General features: G+C 39.9%; 1 protein-coding gene across 2 annotated transcripts in view; it reads right to left on the reverse strand.

The window, feature by feature from the left end:
• The window catches only part of MTTP (microsomal triglyceride transfer protein), a 125,087-nt gene that overhangs the window by 48,608 nt on the left and 48,533 nt on the right, over positions 1 to 27,946 (reverse strand). For both annotated transcript variants that reach the window (XM_075201263.1, XM_075201255.1), the window contains exons 2-3: positions 11,745 to 11,932; positions 4,518 to 4,661 (exon numbers count right to left, since the gene is read on the reverse strand). In XM_075201263.1, the coding sequence (XP_075057364.1) occupies positions 4,518 to 4,661 (144 nt within the window). In that variant the 5' untranslated portion in view covers positions 11,745 to 11,932. The remainder of the gene's footprint in view (positions 1 to 4,517; positions 4,662 to 11,744; positions 11,933 to 27,946) is intronic.

Below are 27,946 nucleotides of genomic sequence, written 5' to 3' on the forward strand. Positions count from 1 at the left end.
TTGCTACACATCTAAGAGCTTAATATTCTTTGTGTTGGGTGGGGTTGTTTTGTTTTCTGTTTTTTTAAAAGAAAGCTATAGCTCCCAAATGCTCCAACCTTCACCTCTTTCCAGTTCCACTTAGCAATGTAAAGTTATATATCTAGAGAGGGTGTACAGACAAGTACTAAACATGAGGACAGTTTGAACAAATAATCCTACAACTATTGTCCCTCTTGACCCAGGTAAGACCTTAGAATTTGTCTGACCTTCTTCTAATGCAAACCCTATTAGTCTTTTCTGTTCCTTATAGCTCACAATGGGGCATATTTATGAAAGCACTATCGTGCACTTACCGTGAAATTAAGCTCCCTGGGTGTCCTCCGGTTATTTATGAAAGGTGCACCGCAGCAGATATAGTGGATATCTGCTGCTTTGCACTCCTCTTCGTTTTTGGGAGCAGTCACCATTCTACAGTATGGTGACTGCTCCCAGCTGCAATCTAACAAGTTCCGAAAAAACATTTGAAGCTGGCGTACATTATCAGAATTGAAGAAATCCAATGCTGTCAGCTCTTCTCCGAAGAGCAGAGCTGGACAGCGCATGTGTGGAGGGATCACAGTTCTTGGAACTGCACATGCGCAATTGAAGAATGAAAAGAACGAGGAGAAGATCCGGAGACAGCGCTTTCGAAGAGGCGGGTAAGTATGATTTTTTACATCACAGAAACAGCAGTTTTTCGGAACTGCTGTTTCTGTGCAGGGTTGTACATAAATGTGAGAAATAGTTCAATCCTTATCATTGCGATAAGGATTGAAAACTACTTTTCACTTTATGTGAATATTGATAAATGTTAATTTATCTATGTTAATTAAAGTGTGGGCTTTTCATCACAAATGTCTGTGTGTTACATCTTATTATTTTTGTTCAGATAGTATTGAGACTTGAATACATTTTTCATGAAAACTGTGTTAAAAAAAGAATGATTAGTTTGAATGATAACTAATCTTTTAACTTTTGTTTCTTCTGGATTAGGAGTATTAAAATAAATAATTAAACCTAATTTATTGCAGGAGTGTGTGTGGGCTACCTTACCTTGCATCTAAGCACATTTTTTCAGTATTTAGATAAGACTCTAATTGATTTGAACATGTGTCTTTCTTCCATTGGTTGTGTGTGACCTTTATACAGATATCTCGTTTATTATTTTTATTGGCATGTGTTGATAAAATCAAGGTTGTTTTACTGCACATCAATACTGAAACTACATATGAAAGTTCAGTTGTGAGAGCGTAATGGAATGCATGAAACAGACAGACTAATATTTGCAATAAGTTCTAGTTAACAATTCCCTAGCATTTGGCTGCTATTTTGTAACATGTAGATTATTTTATATGGTTCATCATATAGTACATTTCAATAGGGAGTGTCATTAACGGTAACGAGGAGAAGATCAATATGGTGAACTTTATCATATAAGTGTTTTATCTTGTCAGGGTATGCAAACTGGAAAGCAATAGATAAACCAAGGAGTATATTTACTAAACTGAGGGTTTTAAAACGTGGAGATGTTGCCTATAGCAACCCATCAGATTCCATCTGTCATTTTTGTAGAATTTAAATCATACTTGCCAACTCTCCCGGAATGTCCGGGAGACTCCCGAAATTCGGGTCAATCTCCCGGGCTCCCGGGAGAGCTGGCAAATCTCCCGCATCCCGCTGCAGCCACCGCTAAATGACACGATTCAGCCAGAATCGTGGCATTTTGGCCCCGCCCCCACGATAAAACTTCATTTTCATCGCGGGGGGTGGGGCTAAAATGATGCGATTTGTCTTGCCCTGCCCCGCCCCCTCCCGCCCTCCAGTCACACCCATCTCCCAGAATCAGAATACAGAAAGTAGGTAAGTATGATTTAAATGAGCCAAAACCTTTGGTGACAGGGCTATCCTTGCAAGGTTACTTAGCTCCATGAACAAGAGTTTACAGACATTTTCTACACCCTAACAATTACACATACTAAACTCTTTGCAAATATGAAATAATCTTAATATCAATATTTTACATTTTATTACACTTATTGGTCTATAACTGTCAAAATATATTAAATTACGCACAATTGTCAATCTAGCCCTTATGAAATTGAAAGTACTTTATAACTCTGTATGATATGTTAGACTGCACATGAGGCACAATCATTTCTTTAAAAAGCCTGTTGTATTCAATGGCAAATCTATTATAGTGTCTGTTATTATTTTGCACTTACTGCTCTTCACTTCTGTTATTATACAAGAGTTGACTTCTAGTAATCAGTCATAACGAACCATCAGAAACTTCTACAGTCTTCTACAGTGTCAGGCACTTCCCCGCCCAGCTCCCAGTCAATATATTTGTGTTCTATAAGTTCACTAGGTCACATTGATTGCCTGCATGAGTTCTAAAGCTTAGACCTTTATTACATGCATTGAAACTGCCCAGAACTTCTGTTTCTAGTTACTAAAGCAGACAGAAAGATATTTAATATAAAGTGGATTGCAAAATAGTCATAAACAATATTACGTTAAAATTGTCTATTTTACTGATTTAGAATCTCTGTGTAAAGGTCCACTGTGTCTCTACATGAGTTAAACACAGCACTTAGCACTCCCCTGATGCTATGTATTAAGGTTCCCATGCATAGGCTGATTGCAAATGATAAAAGTATGGACATTCAGAGCTTTGGCTAAAGGATGGACCCAAGAATGCATTATTAGTGTAGTCGGACAGTGACCGTACACATGGTCAATGAGGTCAGCATACAGCTGCCCAAATTGACATCTAACGATCAATGGTTGGCATTATCACAATTATTATTATTATAAGTTATTTATGAGGTTCCACACAGTGTCCGCAGCACCAAACAGAAAGCATACAACAAAACAGTACATTAGATTACAGGACAATACAATATAGCCATAACATGGCTACAAATAGCCAAACAAGCTGCAATGAGGAACAAGATGGGATGTAGCATCTCACTACAACTTGAAGATAAAAGCAGGAGATGTATGGGAAAGAAGAGGGAGCAAATTAGCCAGCCTGTGCCCAACTCAGCTAACAGGTTCAGCGCCATAGACTGAAGTATGGAGACTAGGCAGATGTGGAGATCAAGGGCTGAGGGAGGAGGTGCAGGATATAGCTGGGGAGCTTGTGGTGAAGGATATGAATGAGGTGGACACTCTTACAATCCGGCTCTCACTTAAAACCTAGAGGGGAAGAGGCAGACAAACAGAATGACACAGAGGGGAGGAAGGGGGGAGCCAACAGGAGAGCTGGTAGGTTTTGATGAAAAAATTAATTTTGAGAGCCCATTTGAAACTTTGGAGAGTAGTGCACCTTAAGTCTGGGGAACAAGGAGTCTTCTGCAGACTCACGTGTGTAGACAGCACGAGACAAGATACAGCACCGGCAGCAAGATACACTGTATATAAGAGTGGGGGGCAGGTGTGAGGGAGGGGCTTTTAATGTAAGTGTGGAAGAAGAGGGATGGGGCATGAGCTATTAATTTAATGGGTGGATGAGGGTGAGGAAAATCATTTAATGGTGGGTGGTTGCTATTCATTTATTGGTGGGTTGATGTTGGAGTTATTTATGTGATAGTAGGGACTATTTAATTTATTAGTAGGGTACGATGAGACCTATTAATTTAAGTTGGGGTGATGGACTATTAATTTAAAGATGGGGTATTTTGGGGTCTAATAATTGAACACGGAGCTAAGTAGGGATTGAAGGAAGGTTATTCACTAAATGTGAATACTAATTAATAAATGCCTGGGTTGTCTGTGGAGTAAATAGGTTCAGTTATTAAATTTGAATATAATTAATTTAATTTTGGGTCAGGTTTGTGGGGGAATAGGTATATTTAATAAATGTGAATGATATTAATTTAATGTCAGGGCTAGCTGCAGGGAGACAGGGCTAATTATTAAACATGGGTGCTTTTAATTTAATGTTGGAGCTGATTAAGGGGAGGAAGGCCTAAAGTGTGCACTAATTGTTATACTTTCCATAATTCATGTACTTATCCTTTTTCCAGACATGCTCTCAACTTTCCAAGTTCTGGAAATTTGAGCTTAAGACACTGGAAGCAATGTCTGAAAATCTGAAAGAATGGGTAAAAAAAGAGCAGGAGACTCTGACATTTGTCCTGATTCTGGTGGGGCAGTTCCGATTCTGGGTGACCATCTAGCTCAGGTAGGACTTTGTCCCATCTACAGGGATAGTCGGGAGGTATGTTCTGCTTCACATTGCCTTTCTTGTGAAGGTAGAGCTGTAGTAGTACAGAAAGCATTACCTATGTATTTTAAGGTGATGGGAAGGAGTTAGAGAGCTGGCTAGCACCATCTAAAATGATAGCCATGCCCCTTGCACTCTGATTGTGCCACTCCTAAAGGGTGGCTTGAATATCCCCTTTAGAAATCCTTCATTTCCTCTGTACTGGGGTTAGTGGCTTACCCAGTTGTCACACAACAACATTCTAACAATCCACTTGTTTCCTTACCTTTCCTTTACTCCATTGTATAAGAATTGGTCTCTGAAGAATAGAAAGGTTATTTTCCCCAAGGATTTTTGCAGCACTAGTTCCAGCAAAAATATTCTCATCGTCTGGTCTTTTGTTTATATTTTCCACCTGAATATTTTTCATCTGCAAACAAAGGATAACTTTGTTAGTGAAAGCACATCATGTATTTTCTAATACAGGTTACCCGTTATCTAGAATTCTAGAAAACCATAAAGAAGTATAAGTAAATAATTGCTGCTGCTCTGTGAGAATTATAAATTAAGACATAATCAACAAATGCTATTGAATGAAATTATTGGACCTCATTTATTAGAAGTGAAAATGCATATGGTAGTATGCCATACAGCCACATCTCCTATTACCTGCATTGTAAACTATCAAATTCTATTCATTCCCATTACATTTCCCATACCGCCACTTCTAAATTCCCACTTCGCCCACTGGTGCAAAACATCTGTGACACTGGTGCACCTAGATTTACTTAGATTGCACCTAGATTTAATTGCTGCGTAATTTGCAGAGAAGCAGAAGTTTGCACCTGCTGATGTAGAGTGTTAGTCAGAGGAAGGGTGTTCTTTGCTGAGGATGGAGCCTACACATTGGTATGCCTAGATTTGCAGAGCAGTGCAAAAACTAGGGTTTGTTTTGTGGAGCAAGATTATTTAAATGAGATGATGAGTGGAAAGGACACATTTTTCGGGGTGTTCCTACTTTTGCAGAAGGGCACATAGCCATTTTAACTCCACAAACATTCTTGAATTGTGCACCAGCTGAGCAGACAGATACTTTTGATGGGATGCCTTCTGGTTGCACTTTGGTGGAGAAGCACATTATTAGGCTCACTTTGCCCAATGTAAAAAAAAAGCTTAAAAAATACACAAGTGTTGCGTGTATTAAAGACAGCTCAGATGTTCTCCCACTCTTATAAGTAATTTAAGCAATAAATGAGGCCAAACCGGAAAAATTATGTGACATTTACACTTTTGCACAGCCCACTTATTTGCATTTCTCTGTTTTCCCACAAACGCAGGCTCTCTTTTAGTTTGCAGAAGGATCTCCAGGAAGTAGGTGTGCACTGCAGTGCACTGGACAGACCATACAATTGCCATACTTGCCTACCTTTGGCAAGTTGTATCCGGGAGAGGGGCGTGTTTAGAGGATGGGAGGGGGCGGGGCACAGTGAATCGCATCATTTTGGCACTGCCCCCACGTCAAATATGCCGTTTTGTCTCGGGGAAGGGGGGGGCGGGTCCAAAATGACGCGATTCACCGCGAGTCAAGTAATTTTAGTCCCGCAATTGCGGGATGCGGGAGATTTGCCAGCTCTCCCGGGAGTCCGTGAGACCGACCCGAATTTCGGGAGTCTCCTGGACATTCCGGGAGAGTTGGCAAGTATGATATTTGCACTGCCACAAGACTGTGATTTGCAATGTGCATCCAGTGCGCCCAAACAATTTTATTATTTATGTTATTTTTATGAAGAGTAGAATACAAAGGACAGTGTGGGGAAAGTCAGATTTAACCTCTTAATGTAAGTTAGTATATTTTAGGCATGGGGTACTGACAAATCATGAAATACATTTATTGTGACTTTAAATACCATTTACAGCTTATTCAAATGTTTAGTAAGTATGATGTAATATAGATAGATCTAACTAACTACATTAAGGATGGAAACATTGAAGAAACATCTATGGTAAGCAAACTGATTGTAAAAGTTATATTTTAACAACTAACTGCCCCGTTAAACCATGGTTGAACAATATTCCCATAAACCAGCAATTGTCTAGACCAAATGTTTCTATGTGACAAGCTAAAACACTGTCTTAGAAGATTATGGAGAAGGGTCAGGAAGAGGGAACAGATACATGATAAAGAAGTACTTTAGAAATATCTAGGAATCTAAGAGAAGCATAGAGAATAGAAACGTTGAACATGATAAAAAAAAATGGATTGTTTGCTGCAGCCTACAATATTAAGAGCAACCTAGTGTTAGGCTGCTGGCCCTGATCACCAACCCACAGAACTAGATGACGGAGATCTTCGCCTATAGCAGCCGCCTTTCCCTTAGAGCTTGGTACTCGGATGCCCCCAGGACTTAGCTCCAAGTGTAGTATGGGTTGGTAATGCAGGACCACAGCGGCGGGCCAGGAGACTGGTAGAAAGCAACGGGTAGTCAAAACGATTGCCAAGGTCAAGGGTCACAGGCAAGCAGGGTAATCGATAAACACGCCAGAGGTGGGGGTCATAGGCACGGTAGCAAGGTCCAAGGTACAGGCAAGAAGGGTCAGGGTCATGAGCAAAACAGACAGAGTCCAATAATCCAATAAGGGGTCATACACAGGGAACCAAACAGAGTATCCACAGGACAGGCAGTAGCAAAATAGGAGCAGGTCAGCAAGACTGGCAGAAAAGCTATAACCGGCAGTGAGGCTGCAGACCTCACTGCCCTAAATACTCCACACAGCCAATCAGAGCCTAGCTCTGATTTTACACACAGGCCCCTATTAGATAATTAAATCAACCTTAATAGCCTCCAGGCTACTAACTAGCTTTGCGCATGGCCCGGCTGTCCCCTGTTGTCGGGACGCGGCACCACAGTGCAAAGCGTCCGACCATTGCCTTGGCAACGGTCGGGTAGCAGGCAAAAATGACGCCCCGGTCGTCAAGGTGACGGCCGGGACGCCAGGGGGCACAGGAAGCGAGCCGCGGCGGGTGTGAGTACTGCCGCGGCTCATGACACCTAGTTTAAATATTGTTTAAAAATACAGACCAGTTTTACTAAAAGTTAAGGACCACAGTCAGACTGGATGGGATCCAGCTGATCAGCGCTGGGCAACTCGATATACAATTACGCTTATTCTACATTCCTATTCACCATTGGTACTTAGTCTCTAGGTTTTATAAGTTAATATTCATGCGAAAGAGGTGTTTAAATTTTATTTATAAAATCATTGCAATCAAAGTTAGTAAAAATGTCATGTACTACATTCAGATGTTACTTTATGAAAATCGTACATTATTAAATTTTTGGTTTCTGCAGTGTGAAAATTAACAGATCATTAATACTGAAAAAGCAATAATAAAAATATAACAGTACCAGCAATGCCACTTTCTAAACTGAGACATTTTATGTAAACGCTAAAAATATTTCAGCAACAAAAACTATGCACTTATCCATAACATGTTTAAACATTAAATTATACACAATTTTGATGTTAGCATGTCTTTATTAACCTAAGCGACCATAGTAGTTGGCATGATAAGATATCAGTGTAGAGCCACATGTTAACGGTGTGATGTAGAATGCAGTCATTTTATAATACAGGTGTCTAGAATGCCTTAACAGAAGGTATATTTTGTGGATCATGACTCAGTGCTGAAATTTGTCAAAACAAAAATGGATATATACTAGGGATGAGCGGGCTCGGATATCTGAAATCCGAGCCCACCCGAACCTTGCCGATCCGAGCCGGATCCGAGACAGATCCGGGTATTCCCGCCAATTGCAAAACTGAAAGCGAGGCTCCGAGTCATAATCCTGTTGTCGGATCTCGCGATACTCGGATTCTATAAATTCCCCGCTGGCCGCCGCCATCTTCACTCAGGCATTGATCAGGGTAGAGGGAGGGTGTGTTAGGTGGTCCTCTGCCCTGCTATATCCTGTGCTGTGCTGTGCTGTGTTCTGCTCAGTCCAGTGGTGCTGTGTCCTGTGCTCTGTCCTTCTGAGTTCAGTGGTGCTGCTGGGTCCTGTGCTGTGTCCTGTTCAGTCCAGTGGTGCTGTGTCCTGTGCTCTGTCCTTCTGAGTTCAGTGGTGCTGCTGGGTCCTGTGCTGTGTCCTGTTCAGTCCAGTGGTGCTGTGTCCTGTGCTCTGTCCTTCTGAGTTCAGTGGTGCTGCTGGGTCCTGTGCTGTGTCCTGTTCAGTCCAGTGGTGCTGTGTCCTGTGCTCTGTCCTTCTAAGTGTATTGTTATTTCCCCATTATTCCCAAGTTATAAAAAAAAAAAAAAAAAGATATAAAAAAAATAAAAAAAAAATAATTATAAAAAAAAGAAATGAAAAAAAAATATCCAAAAACAATCCTGCAGTATAAGTCCATTGGTACTGCAATATTACAAAGTTCACTGATTCTGCAGTATAAGTCCACCAGTGGTACTGCAATATTACAAAGTTCACTGATTCTGCAGTATAAGTCCAGTGGTACTGCAATATTACAAAATTGACTGATTCTGCAGTATAAGTCCAGTGGTACTGCAATATTACAAAGTTCACTGATTCTGCAGTATAAGTCCAGTGGTACTGCAATATTACAAAGTTCACTGATTCAGCAGTATAAGTCCAGTGGTACTCTCCTGTGCCGCATATAATTTTTAAAGGCTTTACCGAGTGTGTGTGGCTTAGGGGTACGCTCTCTTGTGCTACATATAATGGAAAACAAAAATTTGGAGGATAAAGCTGCGAGGAAAAAGCTCAGTTTTCCTAAAAGACCCGCTGGCGGGGATGCTGATAACATCTGGTCCGGACTGAAGGACCTGCCAATCATTGCAGACATGTCTACTGTTGCTGCATTGGATGCTGTCACAATAGAAAAAATGGTGGAGGATTATTTTGCTGACACCATCCAAATAGACATGTCAGACAGTCCATATTGTTACTGGCAGGAAAAAAAGGCAGTTTGGAAGCCCCTGTACAAACTGGCTCTATTTTACCTGAGTTGTCCCCCCTCCAGTGTGTACTCAGAAAGAGTTTTTAGTGCAGCGGGGAACCTGGTCAGTGAGCGGCGAAGGAGGTTGCTTCCTCAGAACGTTAAAAAAATGATGTTCATAAAAATGAATTATCAATTCCTCAATCAAGTACAGCACTGCCCTCCAGATAGTACAGAGGGACCTGTGGTTGTGGAGTCCAGCAGGGATGAATTGATAATGTGTGAGGAGGAGGAAGTACACACTGTAGGGGGAGAGGAATCAGAGGTTGAGGATGAGGACGACATCTTGCCTCAGTAGAGCCTGTTTTGGACTAAAAACAATATTGTGAGGTGTGAGGTGTTCAGAATAGACTGGGAATTAGTTGAAATGATTGTTATTGAATGTTATTGAGGTTAATAATAGCGTAGGAGTGAAAATAAACCAAAAAACTTGATTTTAACACTTTTTATGTTTTTTTCAAAATAAATCCGAATCCAAAACCTTTAAATCCGAACCAAAACCTTTCGTCAGGTGTTTTGCGATACAAATCCAAACCCAAAACCTCAAGGAAATCCGAATCCAAAACACGAGACACCAAAAGTGGCCGGTGCACATCCCTAATATATACTTAGAGCTGCCCCTGTAAGGGCATATACATAAATACGGATCAAAGCCTATAAACCAAAGGCACGATTTCCCTCCTTCGAGCAGCATTTATATACTCGGTGACCACTTTATTAGGTAAATCCTTCTAGTATTGGGTAGGATTCAACAAGGCGCTGGAAACATTCATTAGTGATTCTGGTACATGATATCATCATACAGGTCCTGCAGATTTATTTGCTGTACATTAATGCTGCAAATCTCCTATTATACCACATCCCAATGGTGCAGTATTGGATTAAGATGCGGTGACTGTGGTGACCGTGTTCATGGAACCAGTTTAAGATGATCTGTGCATGGGGGTATATTTACTAAACTGCGGATTTAAAAAAGTGGAGATGATGCCTATAGCAACCAATAGAATTGTAGCTTTCATTTTGTAGAAGGTACTCAATAAATGATAACTAGAATCTGATTGGTTGCTATAGGCAACATCTTCACTTTTTCAAACCTGCAGTTTAGTAAATATACCCAATGGTGTGTTATCCTGCTGGAAGTAGTCATTAGAAGGTGGGTAGATTATGGCCATAAAGGGATGCATATGGTCAGCAACAATATTCAGGTAGTTTGGGGCATTTAAACAGTGCTCAATTGGTAATAAGAGACTTAATGTGTGAAGAAACATTCCCCAAACCATTACATCACCACCAGCAGCAGCCTATACCGTTGACACAAGGCAGGATGAATCCATAGATTCATGATGTTTAAGCGAAATTCTGACCCTAACATCTGTTTGTTGCAGCAGAAATCCGAGATACATCAGACCAGGCAATGTTTTTTCAATCTTCAACTGTCTAGTGTTGGTGAGCCTGTGCCCACTCCAGCCTCAGTGTCCTGTTCTTAGCTGCCAGAAGTGATATAGCCCATCCACTTCAAGGTGCGACATGCTGAGCATTCAGAGATGTTGATCTGCGTACCACTGTTGTAACGCATGGTTATTCGAGTTGCTGTCTTCTTTCTGTCAGCTGGAACCAGTCTGGCCTTTCTCCACTCTCAATAATAACATTTTCACCCACAGAACTGCCCCCCACTGGTTGTTTTATGATTTGCATCCCCTTCCATGTAAACTATAGAGTCTGTTTTATGCGAAAACCATGGGAGACCAGCAATTTCTGAGATACACAATCCAACCTGTTTGGCACCAACAATCATTCCAAAGTCAAAGTCACTCAGGTCACATTACTTCCGCCTTCTAGTGCTTGGTCTGAACAACAACTGAACTTTGATTCACTGCCACATAATTGGCTGATTATACATTTGCATTAATGTGCAGGGGTACAGGTGTACCTAATAAAGTAGCCACTGATACTTCCTACAGACCAACCGCTCGGAAGCATTGGTCAAATAGATAACTTTTAAACAAAATAAATATTGAAAGCTTTCACTACATTTTTATTATAAAGAATTTAGAGTGTATTATCATAGTAAAAATTATATACAAAACATTTTTTAACGAGAAAATAATTCCCTACTATTGATCAATGTTTTATTTTTGAGACGTCAAATAATTATGTGAATATACAGTATAGAGGCACAAGTCTTACAGTGATGTATAACACATTTAATGATTAGTCTCAAAGAATAGCATTTAGATGTTAAATCTTTGTGTTAAAATATCTTCATTGCATTCAATGATGCAATACATAAATCAATCACCTTCAATTTAAGTGGTAAGAGAACAGGTACTTTTATTAAGTGCTTATTTGCTTAGGGATTAAGCAAAAACAATAAGGTGGTATTTTGCTTTGTTAAAAGACACATAGTGATGTCAAATTAGACATTAGACTTAGGAAATTCTGAGAATCTGAGGCACTATTTGTACACCCCTATTTTACAACACAAGCATCATGTTAAACGTACCACAATTCTGATGAGTTGGTCATCTTTGATGTTAGGATTTCTCCATATTAAATTGACCTCTACTTCTGATGAAATCTTGTAGCCCACACTGTCCTGAAGAGATCCTCTGGGTCTATCGATTAATACTTCTGTTGTGTATACATATTTATATAGTTTATCATTGTTAAGCCTTGGAGCTGCTGTATGCACTGCAAAGAAAGAGATAAAACACATAAATATAATACTCAGATAGATAAATAAACTGTATATGCATGAAGAGGGAAGATTTAAACAGGGAATTAGGCATTTTAGCACACAATGAGCCTCATTTAGAGTTAATTCAGCTAAAGTGTGCACCTGAATTAACCATGTTGCAATGCAAGGGGAGCAAATAAAAGTTTTTTTTTGCATGCAAAGAAAATATTGCATGTTTTTCCATGGTACCCCACAAATACTGACCACCTTTATTTTTTCACTGCAATTTACAGTCAAGGTAGGACGTGCCCCCCTACCAAATCTTTCCACACATTTCAAATTTGCCCCCATGCAACTCAACAAGGTTTTACCTAGATGCAAAATTGCATGTCCTAGATCAGGGGTCCTCAAACTACGGCCTGTGGGCCACATGCGGCCCGCTGAGGACATTTATATGGCCCGCCGGGTGTTTATGCCGCCGCTGCCTGTCTGTCATTTTTTTTACATGAGAAGGACGGTCATTGGTGGAAGAGGGAGAGGGGGCGGCGGCTGCCGCCGATTGGCTGACCGGCTGAAGCGCTGGATCTCATCTCCCAGGATTTAGAGGAAGAAAGGGCATTTGGGAGGGCCGCCTGAGCGGTGTCTTGTGGGCAGTGAAGGTCGGAAGTGGGAGCGCGAAGAGCGGGAGAGAGAGTGCGGGAAACGGAGGCATCACAGCGCAGAGGCAGCTTGGAGGAAGTTGGGAGCATTATTACCTCAGTGTGAGCCTGAGGTAAAAGTGGAGTTTCACCAATCAGACTGCAATGATGGGCATTGCAGTCTGTATGTCTCTGTGTGGGCAAAGTTATTGCTGGTATATTGTTTTTGTAGCGTAATATTAGGCCTCCTCATCAAACAAGTGAAGAAGGAAAACTGCCATCTCCCCACAACTCAAAATCTGTTAGCGGAAAAACCATTGATTGCATTCCCAAACAAAACGTGTGGATTCACTGGAAAAATTGCAAAAGGAGTTCCAATTTAGATTTAAAGAGCTTCATCGCCATGAACAGGACATACAGCTTTTCCGTAACCCATTTTCTATTGACATTGAAAATGTGGATACAATTTACCAAATGGAACTGGCTGAACTGCAGAATTGTGACTCTCTGAAAGACGCATTCAAGTCAAGCAGCCTTTATAATTTCTATGCATCTCTCCCCTCTGAGACATATCCTCATCTCAGGAACCATGCACTCAAAATGGCAACCATCTTTGGCAGCACTTATGTCTGTGAACAGACTTTTTCTAGAATGAAACATTTGAAATCTCCAACCAGATCAAGACTAACGGATACACACTTGCATCACTTGTTACAACTAGCAGTGACAAATATGGAACCAGACATTGACCATCTCGTTAGCCAAAAGCAGGCCCATAGTTCCCATTAAAATACTGGTAAATTTGTTGATTTAACTTTACTTCATTTTAAATATTGTATTTGTTCCCGTTTTGTTTCTTCACTTCAAAATAAGATATATGCAGTGTGCATAGGAATTTGTTCATAGTTTTTGTTTTTACTATAGTCCGGCCCTCCAACGGTCTGAGGGACAGTGAACTGGCCCCCTGTTTAAAAAGTTTGAGGACCCCTGTTCTAGATGGATTTACCCCTAGTTGAAAATGATTTTCAGTGAGCAAATTAAGGCTATTAAGAAATAATATATCATATGCCATACTTGCCTATTCTCCCGAAATGTCCGAATTTCGCACACTGATCCCGGACAGAGGCAGGGCTTAATGTTGCAATTTGCATAATCAGGCCATGTCCACTGTAGTGCGATACAGTGAATTGTAGCATTGCACAAGACGCTCCCTCCCAACGCTTACCACCTGACCTCTCCCCAGTAGGGGGTACTAAGAGTTGGCAGGCATGCCATATTCTATCACATGGAAAATGATTACGCATTCTCAAATAAAGCTAACATTAAAAGCATATATGCGTCTTCTAAATAAAAAGTACTGCCTTCATACTTTTTTTATTAATTTTTAGTATTTGTATTACTATTGGTGTCATTTATGATGCACAAGCACTTTAAGCTCTGTTAATGTACTAACACATCAATTTGTGCATTAATTGCTGTAATTAGCCACATATGACATAATGTATGAGCAATGATGGTGAATCTAGGCTGATGTACATGAACTGCCATAATAAAATGAGCATGGGTCTGGTTAAGCATTCTGCTGCCTGAGCCAGCATCCAAAATTTTCTTTCACCAACTCACTATTCAAATCAGCATACACATTTATATTGGTGTAATGAGCACTTCAAAACAGAAATATTGTAACTTCCTTCCTTTATCTCTACCAATAAAAACATTTACCAACAAAAAAATGATATCATCTGCTGCCCGTCAGTCTCCTTTGCCTCATTATAAGAACATCCCTGCACATATGTGAAGTTGTAACTTGTACAGATGAACATTATAGGTGTATAAGCAAAGAGGGCAAGTTCATTTGAAAGATTGGACCTGTGGCTAATTTGTCCACATGAGTAAAGGTCAAATTAATTGATCATTAAAACCCAAATCATGGGCCAGACACATAGCATCACTGGGCTGTGAGTATTCAAGTTCTGCACCCTACATTATTGCAATGCAGATTCTCTGTGCGGTGAGCCATAAGCACAATTAATAATACCATCATAATAATATTATGTAACATCTCCCTCTTATAACTGAGCAGATTTGGACCTGGGAGCTCCAATAATGAACTACTGGTAAAGATCTCCCAGCACCTACCCTCTGTTAAGGGTGGTGTCAAAAGCTAGAAATGCGTAGCTCAATAGTGGCAGTGGTGACAGGTTGAAGTGAAAGGGAAATGTTTCCCTCCTGTTATGTGAGAGCAATTCAGCTATGAAAACATTGCATGCAGTGTCTTCAGAGCTTCATCTCACTTATGTGCCAGGGGAAAAACATTTTTCCTTCACTTTAACCTCTCTCCACAGCAACCATATTTATACCTCCTTAACCTCCAGTTCCTTGCATACTGGATATTATTTCCACAAAAGGTCACATTAAGTATTAAGCCCAGTAGGCCTGTGCCTAGGAGTGGCAGAAGTTCAAAGGTGGCTCTTTTGCTGCACATGCACTTGTTAGACATGTTACTTGTCATCGTCATTATTATTATTATTCATTTGTATTTATAGGGCACCACAAAGTATCAGCAGCGCAGTACAGGAACAAGCAGGGCCGCCTTCAGAAATCATGGGGCCCAGTATGGGCCCCCTGTGCCCCCCAGGCCTCTCTCCCATGATGAGCACCCCCCCCATGAGCAATAGCGCAACACATACTTACCTGGGGGCCCGCTGTCTTGCAGTCCGCTGGTCTCCGCTACTCTGTCTTCAGCCTGGCTGTCACCGTGACAGCCAGGCACCAGAATGCGATCGCAGGGGTGGAGGAATCATTCCCCCTGCGATCATGTGATCTGCCTGTGTGGACAATATTTTCTGCTCTTTACCACAACTGGTGAAGAATGTTCCATGTAAAAGATGAGGTTAATGGATGGTTCATCTTGTTTATAATGGGGAAGCTTTCACCAGACAAAGCCTGCAAACCTCTTTGTTTATGGGGGCTACCACTGAGGATAGCACAGCGGTAGCCTTTCATAGATAAGGAGAAGCTCTATCTCTGGCAGCCTGTTTTCAATAGGGTGTTTCTCAGTTTTTTAATTAGACCCCCATGTCTTTAATTTCCAGTTCTTAATTGCCTGCTGCTGGTTGCATGTCCTGATCCTGGTATCTGTTCTGCTCCCATGCCACCTGCTCTGGCTCTGAGCTGCTTAGCCTTGCTATTATCAGATCTGACCTGTTCCTGCAGACTAACCTGCAAATCTGCTTCAGTGCTCTGCCATATCTCTAATCTCAGATGCATCAGATCTCACACACAGATGTAAGGAAAGATAACAGATGTCGTGATCTTCAGGTAAACGTGCAATGTTCCCAGCATGCCATCCTCTAGTAGCACACCTTTACAGCACTCTACCTATAAAATGACTCCTGTAATCATGACTAATACCTGTTACACTTCTACAGGGGCCTTACATAAAGCAACAAAGGTGACAAATACTGCACTGATATCTTCATAAACCTCTGGATACTGTATTTTTATCAATATAGTATAGTCTCCAAATTACTACTTACAAAAATTATACATTTATTCCTCAGATTTGGACCTGTCAACCATTATGTTGACTGCTAGGTTGTGCAACATTATTTCTACAGGTACAGCCATTTAACACCTAATACTGAGCTACTCTTACTATGCAGTATAATAAGTATTTGAAAACTGTAAATACAATACATAGGCACACAAAGTAATATATAGGCACACAAAGCACATATTTGCTCAAATTTGTATATTCTTAGCTTATTTTAGTGTGGATCAAACTACAGCTTTAAAGTTGTTGCTGAACAGCTTCTGATAGAATATTTTCTGTTCACCAATCACATAAGTTTGTTCAGTCTATAATTAAATCATGTCACTGTATACTGCAGAACTTTGTAATGCATACACAAGCGAGAGTCAGTAACATGCTAGGCATGCATATCTGTCACCTGCCCAACATACTCCCATGCTATATATTGAGAATTCTTTATTAGGCATGTTGACAGAGGAACTTATGTAAGCAATCAATTATATATGTTTACTTTTAAGTTTTCCCATTTTATATATTGTTTTGACTTCAGTGACTTGCATTGATTACAGGCTTACTGAATTTCAGTCAATGAGAACTGACTTTTATGTTTAAGGTTCTCAAGGCAGTAAAATCCTAGTTGTGCCTAATAATCTTATAGGTTAATGCAGATGTGAATTTCTGCTGTGAAATGGAAAACCGTATCTCCATAAATAAATTGCCTATAAACCCTACATTTTAATGAACATTTGAGCATTTTTGTTCTTTTGTTCTGAGCATCAACCATGCATAGTCCCCCTGCAAATTACCACTGGTCTAAGTCACTAAAAGGGACAGATTATGGATTTAGGGCAAGTGCACCCAACCATTATTTAATTTGTCTCTCATTCATTTTGTTATTTTAAAGAACAGAGGAGAGATGAACTTCCACATGGAGGGAATTATTGATCTTTATGGAGAAACATGGTATAGTTCACAGGAGGGTTTTTTCAAGGTGATTAATTGTACCAAAACGGGATATAGCAGGATATTCTCTACTATCCCCTGCCCCTGCTCCATCATCCTCTTTGATAACACAAAAGTCTGCTCTATGTTGACATCTCTCCTTAGCAATAGCTTCTGTCTCTCCTCTCTTCATCTGTCAATGTGAAATGAACAAAAGACATATTTAAATAACAGTTGTGTGTACATAGCCTAATCACAACTCCCAACTATCCCAATTTAGATGGGACAGTCCCGATTTGAATGGACTTTTGTTCATATTCCAGGAGAGTTGGGAGATGTGTGGTACTATTGGGGGCAACTCTAATGCTGCACATACCAACGGCAGATGTGCGAGACATTGAAGGGGTCATCTTAGGTGAGGGGAAGCAAGTCCTGAGGTTGTCCCAACTCTTCAGAAGCTCTGGATACGCCCCCAATGAGTGTGGTCACAGCCCAGGTAGAGTGACCATATCTCCATCTCATTGCCAATTACTGATTCTAGCAACAAATTAGCATACTTACCAACTTTTGACAAGTCTTTCCGGGAGATGGCCGTGACTGGAGGGCGGGAGGGGGCGGGACGCGGCAAACGTCTCCAAAATGACGCGATTCACTGCGAATTATGTCATTTCGGGAAGGTAATTCCCGGATGCGGGAGACTTGCCAGCTCTCCCGGGAGTCCGTGAGACCGACCCGAATTTCGGGAGTCTCCCGGACATTCCGGGAGAGTTGGCAAGTATGCAAATAGTGATGCTCTCCTCACTCCCCCAGCATGCCTGTTTCAACCAGGAAACAGTTGTTGATGCCTTCTCTTTATAACCATCCCATGTATGTGAACATTATAGCAGTGAGTATGTTCTATATAATGCTAATAAAAATCAATCTTTATTAAGGTTATGTTAAGAGATGTCATATTAAGGACACAGTGCTAGTACAGTGTGATTTGAGGTGGGTGCTAGAGGTGCTTCTGTGGTGAGTTTGTATTAATAGGTTAGCTTGACATTAGATGTCATTAAGGACAAAAAAAAACTTATTAAGAAGGAACAAGAAATTCTCTCTGACATTCACTCTGCGCGGCCTCCCACACTGAACACATGCTGCCTCTTGGATGCTGCCCATCATAGGACAGTTGATCCTGTCACAGGATAAGAACAGCTGTGCCTGGGAGGTGAAGGAGTCAGCGCAGGTTTGATAACTGCAGGATGTGATTTACTAGAATTTTAGTTTTGCAGTGACGGCCTTATTTCATTACATCAAATAGTCGAAAACTTAAAATTCAACAAAAGCAAATAAAATCTGATGTTTTTAAAGGCTGCTCAGGTTGTGGTATCATGACATACAAAATACATTTATGAGATCTAAGCTTTCTGATGAAAATTGTCTCATTTTAAGAAAAAGTTAACAAATATAATAATATTCTGAAAAAAGAGGTATACTACAAATGCCTTTCCATCTTATTTTGTTATATCATGCATAAGTACAAACTTGTGCACAATTTTACTTGCACACACGTGAGTTAGTGCATCAAGATGCCATCTATAATGGGGAAGAGGGAAACTTTATCTTAATTATGGAAGGGTCTGTCTAGACATGCAGAAAAGGGCACTCCATACAGATGTAGGATAAGTGCAGTAATGTGCCTGAATCCAAATGTATATAATATTCAATTAATTTGTATATAAAGATGCTCCAAGAAACAATGGTATACTTTTAATTTGTTCAAGTATATGAATAACTGATGTCGCTGTTAAAGAGTTCACAGCTACCTCTAAATACTTAGGGAGAAGAGAATTACTTAAAATAACCATTTATTACAACACAACAATATAAAAGAAATTCAGCAGCTGCATATAAAAATACTTTTAATAAACAATATTCTCTGTATGAAAACAACAAACTACCCAAAGAGATCTGCCAACCATTCTAAAACACCTTTTCTAAGTTCTAAAAACCAGCACATGATTAGTAATATGTTGATGTTTAAATATATATATATATATATATATATATATATATATATATATATATATATGTATATGTACACATATAAGGCCGTTGAGCAGCTTAATTTTTATAGACACATTGTACAGCTCTGCAAATACGGATAATAATAATAATAATTAGAGGCTGAAATGGGCTGGTATATGGTGGTATGCCACTTCCCCTACTGCTTTCATTGTAAGACTATCATGTTCCATTCACTTACATTTTCCATACTGCCCCTTCTAAAATTCCACTTTGACCACGAAGAAGAAGAAGAAGAAGAAGAAGAAGAAGAAGAAGAAGAAGAGGAAAAAGAAATCAGCACGGTCAGTATGCGCCTATGAAGGACGGCAATGTGACCTTTTTGTGGCGGGAAGAAGGAAGATCCTGGCAAGCACCCCTGTATAAGGTACAGTATATAGTAGTAAAATCATGTATATATTCTATTTATTTATTAAGTATTATTTATATAGCGAACACATACTCCTCAGTGCTTTACAATTGGGATGTGTATATATGTTGCTGTGGAATGGCCTGCAAATTGCACTGTCAAGTGCAAGTGGTAATGTAGTCCTAGAAAACAGCACAGAAGGATTTGCTCATATTATTTTATCAGAATGTCTGGTCTGCAGAGGGAATCTATTCGCAGCGATATGAGATGTAGTTAATTTACCAATTAACTGAAGCCGGAACAGCTGCTCCGATAAGCAGCTGTCTCAACGAATGGTAAAAACTACACACTAACCACTGATCGCAGCGCAGTGAATGAGTATATTTCTGGGTTCTCTCCCAGTCTAATTTGTGCATGTGCACAAATGTTGAACTGACGGGATAAAGGGGAGGAGAGTACAGCCTGCCAGGGAGGGATCAGAAGATCTGTGTCTAGTCTTTTACTATCTGAAGATGGCATTAGCTAACAGAGACTGCAATACTATGAAATAATTTAGCAAACAACATTACAGTGTTGTTAAATAGCCCCAATACTAAAAATTGCCTTAATCCTGCAGATACTGCTTTTTTTTAAGGCAAAATAATGTTTGATAAATAGGACCCTTGATTTTAATCTATTGGCACAAATGTTTTGCCTTTGTAGATGTTGTGTTTTTGTATCTGTCTACTAATTATATATATATTTTTTTATAAAACTTTGCTATCTATCACACTTTTACACGTTACTCATAGAATCTCACACCTTGTCCTAATGTCTTAGTTGGTCTCAGTTTTGGAAAACTAAACTGGGACATCTGGAAAGCTTAAATTAATGTGACCTTCATAACTGTCATTAGGTTAGTGTAATGTTAAATGTCCTCACAGAACATGGGCAATGTAAGCCAAGATAAAGGAAGTCGATGTATCACCGTTCACATTCAGTGTAAAAAGCACCTGGAAGAACTATATGAAGTACTATGGGGCACATTTATCATCACTCGCAAAATATGAAAAATAGTTTTCAATCCTTATCGCATTGATAAGGATTGAACTATTTCTCATATTTATTAAAAAAGCAACACAGGAACAGCAGTTCCGAAAAACTGCTGTTCTTGTGAAGTAGAAAACATACTTACCACAGCTGCTTCGTTCCCGAAGCAGTATGTGGTCAACGGGGGTCCTGTTCTTACTCTAGTGCGCATTTATAGTTTGCAGAGAGAGAGTGAATGACAGGGAGGGATCATGTGATCCCTCCACACATGCGCCTTCCAGCCCTGCTCGTCGGAGCAGAGCTGACAGCACTGAAACGTTTAATTAATGATAATATACACCCAGCTTCAGCTGACGTACATTATCATGTTTGAAAAATCAATTGCATTTATTGTTAAATAGCGTTACTGAGCACTCCCCATACATTGTTAGGGGGAGTGCTCAGTAAAACGATAAGAGATGCAAGGCAGCAGATATCTATGATATCTGCTGCGATGCTGCTATCATAATTAGCAAATTAGTGTTTAATCCCCGAAAACTGTTGTTTTTGGGGATTTTACAGGGGGAAAACCTTTAATAAATAGGCCCCTATATCATAGAAATGGTATAACATTACATATACTCCAGAAAATATCCCATGTATATAGAGGGGCATTGCTGCACCATGATGTAGTTTATCTTTTTTTAAAGACTAACCATGATAAAAGATTAGGTGATTGATGGACCTTTTCATTAAAAATATTTGGTTAATCTGGGATTTGTGTTTGTTTTGACAAATTCCAATCAATACATTTTGGGTGGTTACAGGCTGCGTAAATACAATGTAAAATTTACATTTTGATGGCTCTCTACATACATCACATAATACAATGTGAATAGTTTGCTTAAAATATCAAACAAAATATAGTACAATATTTGTGTATCAATTATTGGAAGTTGCAGCAAATATATAAATTGTGCATTATGATGTAATAAATTATAGTATTTTAATATTACTTGCATTCTTTATATACAATCACAGGTTCTGCTTGTTTCTCATAGTTTTGGTTTAAAATAAAATCACCAGATTTAACCTAATATTGTCCATGAAATATCCCAATAGATCAAAAGTTAAATGGCAGAAAAGTTAATTAGCAGATAGTAATAAGATGGTCAAGCTTCAAGTTACAGAATCTATGCCCAGCTTGGCCACACACGTGTGTGACCAAATTTAACAGATCAGTTCACTTGTCCCATCAAGTTGAATGAATGGATCCTAAGGGGTCCAATTCCTATGGATAGACTATGGTGGCACACACTGTCAGATCACTTATCAATGGGTTTTCTGCAAGTCCTAAACTATAATTGACAGATATTAATCAGATATTTCTTATCATTGTTGCCTATGTATGCTTTCATTTTGGTATCAAATTAATGCATTGGTCACCAGTAGTACTGTGTTTATATGCGCCTTTGATATGTCCAAAATAAATGACTAATGCTAATTGTAGCTACCTTCAACTGACAAACACTAGAAAGCAGCTCTTTCTTTTGTTAGACGATATTACAATGTAAATAGCTTTTGTGATTTCACACCTGATAATGAATCTTGTATGGTGACCATGCAGGTGTTCCATCAGTTTTAGAAGGAACTTCCTATTCCAATTAGACATGCTCACTGACCCCCATGTTTTGGTTTTGGTTTTGGATCTGGATTAAGTTCATGTTTTGGTAAAACCGCCCTCGTGTGTTTTGGTTTTGGATCTGTATTTTTTAGAAAAATATGCTAAAATCACATAATTTTGCTCTTTTTTGTTCTTACATTATTATTAACCTCAAAAACACTAATTTTCAGTCATTTCCAGTCAATTTTGACCACCTCACAGATCACAATATTATTTTCACCCACTTTCGGACAAAGACTGCAGCGACCTGGCCACATGCTAAGTGACAGAGCAATGACACAAACACACGGCAGTTCATAGCACATCTAGGAAATATTGCCACACACAGCAGTGGCAGAAAAGAAAAGTGGTGCAAGATGAAATTGTCCTTGGGACCCTACCACCCACCCTTATAATGGATCTTGCAAAGGACACGCATATTTTAGCGAACCAAACACTTCAGCGACAAGGAGTGCCACTTTTATGGCTGAAGTGCTTGGTTTGTTTGGGCCCCCCACAAAACAAGCCAACAATGGGCTTAAGGCAGCTAAGGTGCTGTTAATGAATACTACAGTGGCAAGATGTTGCTGTCATCATCTTCAGCCTCATCCTCACCCTCATCAGTGTGTACATCATCCTAACACAATATTAATTCAAACCCGCAGGAAACCACCAATACAGAAATCCCTGTAACATAGATGTCAAAAACAAAAATGTAAAAAAAAAGCTTTTAGCTTTTTAAAGATAACACATCTTTAATAATGGTGAAACTTTGTTGTAGAAAAACATAAAATTGCCAACATGTCATTTTACCCAAATATTAATAAGCATTCCAGCATCAGCTAGCTTCCTTCTCTCAGGTAGATCCCAGCACCTGCAATCTACATTGTCATCATTCATCCCCGCTTGAATCCACCATTACACAAGTCTCTGTACTTTGATCTAAATGCCAGTAAAGGCCACCCTTGTGGAATTTGAATTTGTAGTTTATTTTACGACAAAGCTGTCATGATTTTTGGTTAAAAAAAAGCTTAGTTTTTTTCCTAGCAGCAGTAGCCAGAGAAACTGAAGGAGGGGACGCCGTTGTGTCAGGTACCACTTCAGCTGTCAACTTGCTCACCAGAAGCTCATTGCATCTCTTTTGATCTGGGACAGTGGGAAATAAAGAGAAGACATAACTCTTAAACCTAGGATCAAGCAAGCATAGTCACCAAATGTAGTGATACAATTTCCAGAAGTTGATAACTCTTCAATTCTGTCGAAGCGATTAAATTACTTCATCTACAAGTCCGACATACTTAGCTTTATTTCATCTCCTACTTCAATTTTTCAAGGTGCTTTTCCAAAAAATCTAATTAAGGGAATCACTTTGCTCAAGCTATCCGTATCTGAACTCAGTTCACAGATGACTACTTCAAATCGTTTCAGCACCTTGCAAAACACGGAACGTATGCGCTGGACTAAAATACATCCCCCTCCTTTCCAAACGTCATAGCTTGTGAAGTAAGCATGGATGGCTTATTGCTGTTCCTCCATCCTCACAAGCATGTAAAGTGTGGAATTCCAACTTGTTACCACCTCTTGCTTCAGTTGGTGGCAGGGAAAATAAATTGTTCTTGCAGCTGCTGCAATTTTCTACATTCTGCAGAATGTCGAAATGTCCCGAAATTTTTTGGGACACAGAAAGCATATCCTGCACGTCCCTGTCATTTTTCAAAAAGCTCTACACCACCAAGTAGATTGTGTGAACAAAACAGGGAATGTGATGGATTTCACCCAGCTGTAATGCTCTCACATCATTGGTGGCATTATCATAAATGACATATCCTCAGGAGAGTCCAAACAGGATAAGCCATGTTGCAATGACATCCCTTAGTTTTTCAAACAGGTTCTCATCGGTATGCCTCTTAGTGAAGCCACTGATACAAAGAGTAGCGTGCCTCAGAATTATCTGGCGTTGTGGGGTACATGCTGCTGCTGTAGGCAATTCACCAACCCAGTGGACTGTCACAGTCATATAATCTTTAGCTTACCCAGCTCCGCTTGTCCACATGGTTACGTGTACAGTGGGTAGAATGGCATTTTGTAGCCCAATAATTACATTTAATGGAACCTTCTGGCAGAGGTGTGGAATTGCTTTTCTAGTAAAATGGAATTTGGTAAGGGGTACACAGGACCTCAATTAACTGTCTAAAACCAGCTGCATTAATTATGTATATTGGAGACAGATCTAATACTAGCATAGTCGCCATGGCGTCTGTGATCCGCTTTGCAACTGGATGACAGCTTTCATACTTGCTTCCTCTTGCAATGGATTGTTTAACAGTCAATTGTTGTAAACTACTAGTAGTCTCTTCTTGGTCTACTTCTGGGTTGAAGATCCACCCCCAGCAGCAGCAGCAGCAGCGGGACTAACGCTCAAGAATTTTTCAGAGTAATCCTGGATAGGGGAGAAGTCATCTAGCCTTAGCAACTTGGATGAAGGACTAACTCCAATCACTAGTTAGGATATTGATAAGGAAGGTGTTGTCAGTGTGGCTTTACAAACGCTACAAATGGCTAGACACCTGTTGTCAGGATTGGACAAAAATAATTGCACACATAAGAGGTGGATTTTTTGGTCTTATGACCAGGCATGACAATGGCCTTCTTCTTATCACTGGCAAGAACTGCTTCCACTGGTGCAGGACATACACAAACAACATCCTCATCAACATCCACATTAGCGCCGCCGTCAGCTACACAGATATCCCCCTCATCCTGTTGCAAATACAAAGTGGTATCCTACATTTGTGTATCACCGGCTACACTAAGATGCATACAAAGACAACCTGTTTGAAAAACTAGGGGATGTCATTGCAACATGGCTTATCCAGCTTGGTCTCTCCTGAGGATATGTAATTTGTGATAATGCCACCAATATTGTGAGAGCATTACAGTGGGGAAAGTTCCATTACATTCCCTGTTATGCTCACACAACCAACCTGGTGGTACCAAGGTTTTTAAAAAATTACAGTGACATGTAGGAGATGCTGTCTGTGTCCAGAAATAATTTGGGTAATTTTTGGCATTCTGCAACAGCATGTAGGAGATTGCAGCAACTGCAAAAAGAATCGAATTTGAGGGGTAATGTACTTTAGTCCAGCGCAGTGGAGAATACTTTCCGTGTTGTGCAAGGTGCTGTTAGCTTGAGTAAAGGGATTCCCCTAGTTAGACTTTTGGAAAAGCAGCTATAGAAATTGAAGGAGGAGATGAAACTAAGCAATTCTGCTAACTATGTAGGACTTGTAGATCAAGTATTTTATTCGCTTAGCCAGGATCTGAGAGATATCAACATCTTGAAATCGGATTACTACATTTTGTCAACTGTGCTTGATCCTAGGTTTAAGAGCTATGTCTTCTCTTTCTTTCCAGCTGACCCAGATCTCAAGAGATGCAGTGAGCTCCTGGTCAACAAGCTGACAGCTCAAGTGGTACATGACATGATGACTTATCCTTCCTCAGTTTCTTTGGCAACTGTTGCTAGGAAAAAACGTAGCTTTCCCAAGATACAGATGAGGCAGCACAACATTTTGACATTTGGTCTGGTGTAAAACAATTGTCCTAGAATCGTGACAGCTCTGCTGCTGGGGGTGGATCTTCAACCCAGAAGTAGACCAAGAAGAGACTGCTAGTAGTTTACAACAATTGACTGTTAAACAATCCATTACCAACAATTACATCAAAGTACAGAGACTTCTATAATGGTAGATTCCAGAGGGGATGAATTAGTATTGTGTGAGGATGATGTACACACTGATGAGGGTGAGGATGATGACAGTGAAGATTGCAGGTGCTAGGATCTAGCTGAGAGAAGGGAGCTAGCTGATGCTGGTATGCTTGCTAATACTTTGTGTAGAATGGCATGTTAGCATTTTTATGTCTTTCTACAGTAAACTTTCACCTTAATTAGAGATGTGTTTTTTTCTTTAAAAAGGTACAAAACTTTGTTTTTTTACAATTTTCTTTCCCTGACTTAGAAACACTATGCACTTGAACATAAGTTTTAGAGGGATTAGTATAATCATGACTGAGACTGGAGAGTGACAAGAACAATGTGACTGAAGACTGGAGAGTGACAAGCACACTGCCACCCCTCCTGTTTCTGTATGAGCTATGGCACAATAGAATGTCACTGCAGACTTTTAAAAACATTGCCAGCCCTATTATTTGAATTTCTGTTTCAGGACTTCATACTGACACCTCTCCTATTTCTGGGTGAGCTATGGCACAGTAGAATGTGACTGGATACTTTTAAAAACACTGGCAGACCTATTATTTCTTTTTCAGCAATGACAAATTGCAATGGAGCAATGTCAAGAACACTGGCACCTCTCCTGTTTCTGTGTGAGCTATGGCACAGTACAATCTGACTGCAGATTTTAAAGAACACTGACAGCCCTATTATTTCTATTTCAGAAATGACAATTAGCAATGGAGCAATGGCAAATAGACTGTAGACTGGCAACAACACTGAGACCTCTCCTGTTTCTGTGTGAGCTATAACAACACAGTACAATGTGACTGCAGATTTTGAAGAACACTGACAGCCCTTTATTTCTACTTCAGCAATGACAATTAGCAATGGAGCAATGGCAAATAGACTGTAGACTGGTAACAACACTGGAACCACTCCTTTTTCAGTGTGATCTCTGTGGAAGGCAGTGCTTATAAAATCCAACACTCGCGAGATTCGACGGTGGAACAATTACATTTTCATTCGTTTTCACTTTAGAGGGCGCGTGAAAGTACCGAGCCGGCTCAGCTCGGTACTTGGCTCACCCGAGTCCGAGCATCTCTAATTCCAAGTCTTAGGAGACATTCAAAGGTGGCTATATTGCTACATGTGGGGAGTCACTCTATATGTAGCAAGGGCATTCATACTAGTATTTATTTTAGTTTATCAATTGTATGAACTGATTTGTGCACCAGGGGATTTTATGGTATGTATCTTACACAATTTATTTTTAATCAAGGTAAGTACCTAGACATAATTAAACTGTTGTGGTGGTACCCCCACTGTATGTTAAACAGTAGACATATTATCATCTTCAAACTGGGTAAAATAGACAAAAAGGTGAGAAGGCTCCGCTCGCAAGCTTATAATCTATGGGATAATGGTAGTTGGATACATGAGGTTAAGTCTACATATTGCATTTCAGTCCTGTCAGATTGCAAAGGTAAAAACAAACAAAAGGTATTAGTATGCTATGTGATCCAGTAACACAGCATTGTTTGTCATAGGGTTGTTGTCTTTGTGTGAATTGTGTAACAGTGGTAATATGGTAACCTAGAGGGTGGTTGAGGAATATTAGAAGCTTCCCTGAAGTTAGGAGGTGAAGGTGGGTTTTCAGAGAATTCTTGAATGTCTGAAGACTAGAGGAAAGTCTTATTGGAAATAAGGGAATTCCATAAAGTTTGTACAGCTCGAAACAAGTCCTGTAACTGGAAATGGGAGGATGTAGTGAGAGTGGATGAGAGATGCAGATCTTGTGAAGCTGAGGTATCGAGTTGGGAGATATTTTGAATCAAGTGAGAAGATGTATGTTTGTGCAGCTTTGATGATGACCTTGTAGGTTAGTAAAAGTATTTTATATTGGATTCGGTAAAAAAACAGGCAACCAGTGTAGACACAGATAAAGTGATTCATAGAAATTTGAGTCTGTTTAGGGGAAGGCCAGTAAGGAGGGAATTGCAATAGTCAATGCGGGAGATAATGATTGCATGAATTAAAGTTTTTGCAGAGTCTTGTGTAAGATATGTGCGTATTCTGGAAATGTTTTTTAGATG

The sequence above is a fragment of the Mixophyes fleayi genome, chromosome 1 (assembly GCF_038048845.1).
Source record: "Mixophyes fleayi isolate aMixFle1 chromosome 1, aMixFle1.hap1, whole genome shotgun sequence".
Taxonomy (NCBI): domain Eukaryota; kingdom Metazoa; phylum Chordata; class Amphibia; order Anura; family Limnodynastidae; genus Mixophyes; species Mixophyes fleayi.